Consider the following 9,380-nt stretch of genomic DNA (forward strand, 5'->3'; position numbering starts at 1 on the left):
CTCATTCCCCCCTCTCCCTCGTTCTCTCTTGTCAGTGAGTGTGGTGTGTGTGTATAAAAGCCTCTCTCGCCATGCTGTCACTTCACTCTGAGCTCTTCATTGCATCGCATTAGGCAGGCGCAAGGGTTGAAGACAGGGGGGGATACAACCAATGGAGGTCCCTGCTAGGCATTTCCTTTGACCTTCCCTCCCTTTGTGCCTCTGTCACCTCTCCTGCCCACTTTCCCCTCTTCTCCCAATGTGTTGTACATTCCCCTCCTGTCCTCCCCGTCCATCCACTCATTAAACGTGTCCGCTCAGCTTGGACGGTGGCTGCATCGATGCAAAATGGGTTGTGGCAATTCCTCAGCCACCAGCACCACAGGAGGGGGTGAGTGTTTCAGGAATCTCTGTGTACATCCGTTTGTGTGTGCGATACTGGGTGAGCGTGTGTGTGTGTGAGGTGGGCGAGGGGGTTGGAGGGGTTTGAAAGAAAGAGTTGCCACTGTATCTGCAGCGATGGGAGAAGATGTCTTGAATGTCAATGAAGTGTGTCGGGGTTGCCCTTGCGTTTAAAAGAATGTGTGTGTGTGTGTTTGTTTGGGGGCGGGGTTGTGTGTGTGTATGCCCGTGGTGGTCTCTCGAAGCCATGGGTGGCAGATTGATCACGAAGGATCTCCCACGTCTGAGGCACCTGGGTCTGAAGAATGCGCCGCTTTGATGCAGATCGCGGCTCCTGACACCATAAATGTGGCGTTAACATCTAAGTGAGCAGCTTCTCTCTTAGCATCTTAGTGCTTGTTTGAAAGGGTTCACTGAGGATGGAAGACAAGCAATTTCACTGACATCCATCCATCTTTGTCTTCCCGCTTGACTGATGTTGGTTGTGCCCTATAAGCAGGCGGCACTAAAAATGCCTAATCAACAGCCAGGTTCATTCATAAAGCCTGGAGGACATATTTGAATGGAAAAAAAAAATCCTGTATCGCGTGATTTTACCAACTCTCACTGGGCTATCGTGCTTTTCCGTTTGTTATTTTCCTCATAAAACACCTTTCTTAGTCGATGTAGGCTGATTTTAGACATGTTTCAAGTTTCGCGAAGTAAATCTCTGGGCTCCAGAGTCAAATTGAGGTAACTATTTTCCTGAAGTATCTGCAGGATTACCTCACCCACCACTACCTATTAAAGCACGGTGTGTGTTTGTGCTTCTGCAAATGTGCGTGTGTGTTTGCAGGTACCTAATCAGTACACTAGCAATTTCGACTAGTGGCTGTACTCATTTGTCCATAGAGGCTGACACCAGGTCAGAATCAAGTGTTTCGCTTTCTGTAAATAAAGATAAAAGCATTTCTTGTTTACATTTCCTATTATTTCAATCTATGAACAATTATTTTGTCCCTATAATTTGTTCTGTTAGTGATAAGTTGCATATATACACACATATACCTGTAACTGGAACGTTAGCCTGCAAGTATTCATCACAGAGAACATTAAGTTCAATAAAATTAACTTTGCTTTGCTTTGATTTTAGTGAGGGACAACGTCAAACCTACAAATGCACATTTTCAGGTATAAAGTTTAAGAACTCTGATGTGCAGCTGTTATTTTGCTTACAAAACTCAAAATGACGGCTTTAGTGGTTCTATATCACATTGCCTGTCCCTAGTCTTATGCACCCTGATGTGCTGCCTTGGATATGAATGAGCTTTTGTCAGGCCACTGAATAGGCCCCTGTGTCATGTCAGCATTCCCTCTACGAGGATAAAATGTGCTGTTGCCTATTTGTGTGTAATGTAGATTATCCAATTTTCTACTATTGCAAGTGATTCTTGTGGTGTTCTTTTCAAGGTACATTTCTACTCTTATAAAATAAGGTATAACATGAAAAAGCAATTGGAGGACGCAACTGAGGCTTTTGTTCCACCGCTGTTGTCAAAGTGCAACTGTACATTCAAGAAAAAAGTCCGATTATCCTCCTGCAGAATGCATTATGATGTTATTACAATTCAAATCAAGCTCAGTTGACTGCCTGCAGTTTGGCAAAGCACAAAGTGTTGTCGGTCCATAAAAGAGTCAAACAGCATGGAGATGAGCTCAGTGGGTATCTGCAACTGAGGCATCATACAGTGTATGTCCAAAGTTATTTTACAATATGTTCCTCTTTGTAGATCAAGTCATCACGATGGTTGTTATCAACCGGTAAACGTGCCATGTCACAAAGCTCAGATCATCCCAAACTGGTTTCTGGAACAGCTCATTTAAAGGCTATGAGAATCACAGGCATCTCAAACATAGGCTGTAAATGCTGTTAAATTGGGAATGTTCATGCTGTGTATTTGCCGTTATAAAAAAATGAATGAATAAATCCAGCATTAGTTATAACTTTGGTCACTAAGTCTTTGAGGTGGTGTGCAACTACCTCCACAAAAAGATTTCAGTAAGTAAATAAATAAAACACCAGCTTGCAGTGATGTTGTGAATATTATTGTGAGCACCAAAGATTAGTGTCACCAATTCAGTATCCGACTAAATGTGAAATAAGGCCAATATCACATCTTCTGTTGCTGAATTATGGTGCTGAGTAATGGCCAGAAAAGCATTTTTACAGAACATTATAAGGTCACAGAAGTTCACCAGTCATCACCTCTATTTGATCATATTAGGCATTTCTATTTGTCACAATTTGCACATGAATTTGAGTGGAAGTCAAAAATATGTTGAGTGAGGATCTTTGACCACCAGATTCTAATCAGTTGATCCTTGTATCCCAGATTTAACACACTTCCAACCAGGTGTTTCTGAGATATCCTATCATTTCCTGGATATATGTTATTGTCCCAGTACTTAAACGTTGTACATTGCGTATAAGGTTTAATGTGTGATCTGTAAAATGTTAGCTGCTGAAAAATGTTCTAAGGCATTAGAAATGAATATCAAATATTACCTTTTGAAATGCAGTGAAAAAATTAAAAGCATCTGATAACAAATAACGACTTTAAATAAAAACGTCTCTTGTCCCTTAAAAGGTTGTCTCATTTGCAAAATTTAGACTAGACTAAATCTAGTTTAAAATAAAGGCTGGGATAATTAAATCCACCTAATTAAAATGTGCAATTATTAACATTATAAAGAAATTGTATTTATTGAGTTCATTATTGAACATTAGACATTTTAATTAGGTGGATTTTGTTGCCTTTAAAAACTAGCAAACAAACAAATAAACTGTCTCACCTTGCATGAAGCTAAGTGCCTTCTGTATCGTGCAGCTTTTTATTTTAATGGACAGATATGAGTTGAGTGTGTGTGTGTGTGTGTGTGTGTGTGTGTGTGTGTGTGTGTGTGTGTGTGTGTGTGTGTGTGTGTGTGTGTTTTTCAAGCATTTCCGAAAATTACCACGTCTCTGTAAATCCTGTATCATAGTCACTGCAGGGTGCACTAAATTGGGTCCATCCTGTTGTTCAGCAGCAACATTTCTCAGTACAGGAAATGTATCTGCTGTGACTGAGGGGAATTGCAGTTAGGTAGTCAGCAGTGTTTACTTGAGTTTAAGCAACAAAAGCATTTTGAATATAGTTGGCAGAAGTTGTGGTTTTGGTTAACAGTTCATTCAGCTTCAACAAATAACAATTGTAATGCCTGGTTGAATTTCACGTTTGTCGAAACCGCACGTGATAATTACACTGGGAGGGGTTCGTTCTACACCTTCCGAAAATATTGCCAGTTAACGGTTCACTTTCGTCACCCTAGCAATTAAAGAAGCCAATAAAGTGTTGAATTTTTGTAAGGTAAGTCTGATAAGTGTGGCAGATACAGAAGTAGTGTAGGCATTATTTATGCACATTGAAGTATCTAAAAATATAGTTGCCAGTATACTAGGCAAGGCCTTGTTTTGCTCACAAAACAGCCTCTATTCTTTGTGGCGTGGATTCCTCGAATGACATATTTGCATTACATCACTCTTGTAGAATCGTCAGCTGCACATTCATGCTCCCTTTGTGCTACTGGACATATTAGCAGTATTATGCTGAATGCAGATCTGCTGACTTGAGATACTCTCAGGTCCACCAGACTTGTCATGAGACCAGTGTGAGACAATGTTTGTGATGTGGTGTTCTGTCATATTTTATGGGAGCATAAAGGAATCAATACATTGTAGCACATTGGGTGCATGGATTTTTACCCTTGAGACATTGCACTGCACTCTTGCAGCAAGACTGACAGATTGGAGAATGATGTATGAATGACGCTGGTGCATAGGTGTTCCTAATAAAGTGCTCAGTGAGTGTGTAGTTCAAATTCAGTGACTGTAGATTAAAAACCTGCTGTGCAGTTCACTGATCGTAAATGCAAAGAAATTAATTATCAGTTTGGTGAAACACACCTGCTTTGACCACTTGTACATTTCATAATGGAATGAAATTAACTTCTGGCTTGTCATCTGTTCTCAGGGCCAGCAGAAGCCTCCAAAGATGTGTAAGTACTTAAGCCATTTTCTAATTATTTAAAGTATTTCTAAAACTCTGCAGGCTCCAGGCCTTGAAGGTTTGCATCAAATTTTACACTGTACAAAATTAGCTTTATACCTCAATGCTGTATATTAACACTGACACTTAGGGTCATTTAATAATGGTAAATATGCAAGGGTTTGACAGTAAAGATCATCATTGTTAACATTTTTTAATTTACGTGTCTTGATGCATGCTCAATCTTACAGGTAAGAAAATTTCCAAAGGTTGATTCTGTTCATCTGGACGTAACGTTTTCAGTGGGAGACACGCTTTGTCACTCATCCAAGTGACTTCTTCAGTCTCAGCTGACTGTTTATAAGATTAGGGAACCCTGCAGTCAGCTGAGACTGAAGAAGTCACTTGGATGAGTGACAAAGCGTGTCTCCCACTGAAAACGCTACGTCCAGATGAACAGAATCAACCTTTGGAGATTTACATGTGACATGTGAAGTTGGGCACCACAGTGGTGTGGTAGTTAGCAATGTTGTCTCACAACAATAAGGTCCTGAGATTGACTCTGCCATCTGGCTGGAGCCTTTTGTGTTGACTTCACATGTTCTCCCTGTTTTTGTGTGGGTTCCTCCTACAGTCAAAGATGAACAGTTAACAAAATCTTAGGCAGCATAATGTAAAGTATGGTTGGTTACACCGTTGTGCAATAAAGAGGATGCACGTTGTATCACAAGACAGCTGATCAGTTTGTTTCATTAGGTCATTTACACAAGGCATTTTGTAGAGGTTTATAGCACATTTGACAGTTTGTCGTCAAACAATAACTGTAATCTGGACTTTTTTTCTCAAAATAGAATTACGACTTTATTCTTAAAATGATTTTTCCCTCTAATGTGGCCCTAATACTCCTGCGTAGTGGATTGTCCCAGTTGACAGTGACAGAAATATTTTAATTTCAGACGAACCACTCTGCTTTTGTTGTATATACTTTTGGTTAAAAATAATTTATTTTGGCTCCCAAATAGTTTTGTGTTCTGTTCTTTGTTTTTTGTTTTTTTGTTTTTTAATTCTAATTGAAATACAGAAGATATACTTTTCTTTGCTATCTAGAATACAGTAAAAAGCTTTGGGAGGGGCAGCTTTTTCCAAAGCATTTCCTGGAAACACTGTGTATGTGTGTTTGTGCTTTATTGTAGTTTGTGTTTGTGTGTGTAAGTGTGTGTATTCCCCTTCATAGCCATCTGAACAGCCAGCACAGGACCCATGAGAGCTGACAGTAAAGCATTGACTCAGTGAAGCTAATCACAGCTATCTATGTCTGTACTACACAGCAAACTACCACACAAAAGCTCATGCACACACACTCACAGAGCAAGACACACTGTTAAGGGAATAATATACTCACAAAACTGAAAAGTGTGATACAGCTTGGCTTGCATAGGGATAGTGCACACAGTGAATAAACCTTCACATCGGCTTCATGTTGTTACCATGTTTGATCTTAATGCTCAGCCACCACATCAAACCTGAGACCACTTTAAGTTTGTTGTTCAGCAGGCCTGAAATAAAACTGGAGGTTTGGTCTATAGAAGTTCCTGACAGAGAAGTATTCCCTACAGGGCTTGAGCAGCATGCTGAAGATTTCTGAGGCTAAGCAAAAGAACAATGTTTGCACTTTCTCTCTATTTTGTATATTTGTGATTTTTTTTATTTCCTCTCTGCTCCCATATGACCTGACCTGTGCCCATTCTCTCAATCAGGACAGAAGATCCCTCAGCAGAAGATGAGAAAAGAAGGTACTTTGCAGCGCCCTTGAGTGCACTTTGCTAAGACGGCTATACTTGAAATGAAATATACTTGAAATTTTTGATCGCAAAAATGTCAAATAGTTTGTTTTGCAGTATTCTCATAATAAAGTGCAAGGTTTAAACAAGTAAATGAACAATAACTCAAAAAATAAATGAATAAAATGATAAATGAATTTCATTTAGAGGTCTGTAAGTTTGATGGGATACTGGTAATGCTATTAAAAACATCCACTAAAACAAAAATCAATGCCATCTATGGTTTTTAATTGCTACTTGGTCTTTAAAACCTCTCCTCCTCTCTCCTCTCAGGAACTATGGTGGTGTGTATGTAGGTTTGCCAGCAGACCTAACGACTGTGGCTGCCAGCCAGTCCAAAGCTACACGTAAAGGTGAACTGCAGCACGCATTACGTACACGAATCTCTCACATTTAGAAGCAGAACTCGGTGTGGCGAACAGTGAACTGTTATACCGCTGACATCTGGCAGCCTCTCAGGCATCTCACCACATGAAACCACGCCACCACGTGGAACCACGTTGCCAGCAGCGTCTTCGGTTTTATTTGACCTTTATTTTTACTGAATATTAATGAGAAACATTTACTTTGCTATACCCAACAGGGTACTGATATTTGCAAAGTTAAATATAGTTGACAACAATTATTCTGTCCAAAAATTGTATTTTTAATCAACATGGGCTTTACAGAGAGCCACATTTTTGTGCATATTTTAAATGTTATTCATTTTCTCTGTTTACAAAGTAAAACGTCTTTATGTATGTAAATGACTTTCTGATGGAGAAATATAAGTGATAAACTGCCATGCCTCCTGAATTAAGAGTTTAGAGTAAACTCACATCGCTCTTGCGTTTTGCGGCCCTGAGGGCTTTCTTCTCGCATACATGTCCTTGTGCTCATTGAGGTTAAATATAATAATGGATTGATTCAGTTTTGTATCCTCTGGCATGAGAAGTATTGGCTCTTGTTTTTATTGAAGCCAAGATGTTCAAACTGCTGGGTGGAGTGTGTGGGTGTTTTTCAACACAGTCTTGACTGTGAGACAAAAACACCAGAGAAGAATAAAAAAAATTTTGTCAAATAATTGTCCTATAAATATCTGAACACTGACTCAGTTGTTTCTTCCTTCTTGCAGACTAGCAACCATTCAAGAAAACGCACAAGAGGTACCTGAAATATGAAGCCTGTTTGTTCGGCTTTTAACATTGCTTATTCAGTGCAAAAGACTCATGTGAAGGCCGCTGACTCCATTTTTTCTCTCATCTCGACAGGATCCTGCATATTAATTTACGTACAAACAGTCACATTACAAGCAAAGAGCATGTAAGCCCTCTGATTCTGCCCCACCACAGACTGAATAAAGTCTCAGGCACTAGTACTCTACGAAGATGTGGACGGCCTACAGGGGCTGGGGGGATGTTCCCTCACAGAGTAATGGGTGGCAAAGTGAAACAGAGGTGCACATCAGAGGCCTGCAAGTGGATTGTATCATCGCCCTTTACTTTGCAAATACTAGGAAAGCACTCAATCTGGGACTAGCAGCTATGGACAGCGGCACCGGACTTATCGACAGTCATCTGGATTTCTCGGTCAATTCACTGGAAATTTCTCTTTCTCAGGAGGAGACAGATGATCCAGCCAACTTACTAAATAACTGGGTGGGGGCTGACACACTCCCAACAGCCCTCTGCAATAATAATCACTGCTCAGTTATTTCTCTAAAACGCCATCAATGATTCATTGTGTGGCAGGGATAGAGTTATAGAGAGACAGAGATAAACCAGAGTTTCACACACACACACACACACACACACACACACACACACACACACACACACACACACACACACACACACACACACACACACACACACACACACAAAGCAGCAAGCACATTCCTGTTAATGTATAATAATGGAACATCTCAGTGTTGTTGAAAATAGTGCTGATTGCAATCAGGGTCCTGCTGCTGCAACAGAAAAGTCTGAAATGACACTGATTTTAACAATGGCTCTAAATGTTAATAACAGCGATGAGTCAAGTCGAGGGTTTCACAGATGATGTTCCTAAATGTCCCGAGTGCAGCAGGCAGGTCGTACCTGATGTTATCACTTATCTTGGCCCCAGACTGATTATGTAACCACAACATATGAGTCATGATACTTAGAGGAGCTCTCCCCGTCCACCCGTCTCTCTCTCTCTCTTTGCGTCCTTCTCAATTGTCTGCAGGATTGTATTTTCCTGTTCCCCCTGTTTATACTGCCTTTGGCTCATTCACATAATTCTTATAATAATTTCGCTCCAGATGTAGAACTGACACAGTTTCTTCAAATCTCACAACATCCATGTATGTTACACTCAACTGAAAAAAGAGAAAAAAAACACGTCTTAATATTTCATATTCATTTGCAAAAAAAAATAAAAATAACAAAAAAATGTGAAGAATAGAGACAGCCGCCCAAAAAAGTGAATTCTTTTCTCTTTTGTGAAACTGCCGTTGTAGCAACTCCATTGAATTTATTATAATTCTCCTTTATACTGTATAAGCATAGTTGTTTTATGTTTGTTTGCTTTTTGTTATCTTTATATGAAATGTGTTATTATGTATTTTTTTAGACTGTCAACAAGTCCTAATGGAAAAAAAAATGAAATCAAAGATTCTTGTGTCTAACTTAGGCTTTGCTCAGTCCACTCTAAGGTTGAGATAAACTCTGCGACCCTGTTCACACTTAATGCTAAAATGCTTCTCAGGCGATTGGATCAAGATTGGACTACAGAGACACGTTGCTGTTTTATATCTGCGAATCTGTGACAATCATGTGTCTCCAGCTGTCTTTGCTACTGTTGAACACAGATGTTTCATTCCCACTCAAGTGCCAGATTTACTTTAGGTTAGCAAAGAGAACGAAAACTAATATTTGTGTAAGAGTTATTCCGGCTATTGATATTGTAATTTGTGAGAAAAAATGAAGGAAATGTTCTGTCTGCAACAAGGATAATGCTTCATAACAATTTTCCAGGTTGTTTCTTGTTTTAGGCAATTCAGAAAATGAAAGCATTGACCTTACAATAAATATGTGGCTCAAACCAACACAGAAAGCACTTTGAGTAAGTG

The 9,380-nt window shown here is 39.7% G+C and overlaps 1 protein-coding gene across 1 annotated transcript; it reads left to right on the forward strand.

Moving 5' to 3' along the window:
• Nucleotides 1-44: 44 nt before the first annotated feature.
• On the forward strand, nucleotides 45-8,155 carry c25h12orf75 (chromosome 25 C12orf75 homolog). Its single transcript, XM_080867485.1, has 6 exons — nucleotides 45-370; nucleotides 4,431-4,455; nucleotides 6,203-6,238; nucleotides 6,560-6,639; nucleotides 7,401-7,431; nucleotides 7,537-8,155. Exons 1-5 carry the CDS (start codon nucleotides 328-330, stop codon nucleotides 7,403-7,405), a joined length of 189 nt encoding a protein of 62 aa, XP_080723611.1. The 5' UTR covers nucleotides 45-327; the 3' UTR covers nucleotides 7,406-7,431; nucleotides 7,537-8,155.
• The last annotated feature ends 1,225 nt before the right edge of the window (nucleotides 8,156-9,380 follow it).

Source organism: Rhamphochromis sp. 'chilingali', assembly GCF_963969265.1.
Source record: "Rhamphochromis sp. 'chilingali' genome assembly, chromosome: 2".
Classification (NCBI taxonomy): Eukaryota; Metazoa; Chordata; class Actinopteri; order Cichliformes; family Cichlidae; genus Rhamphochromis; species Rhamphochromis sp. 'chilingali'.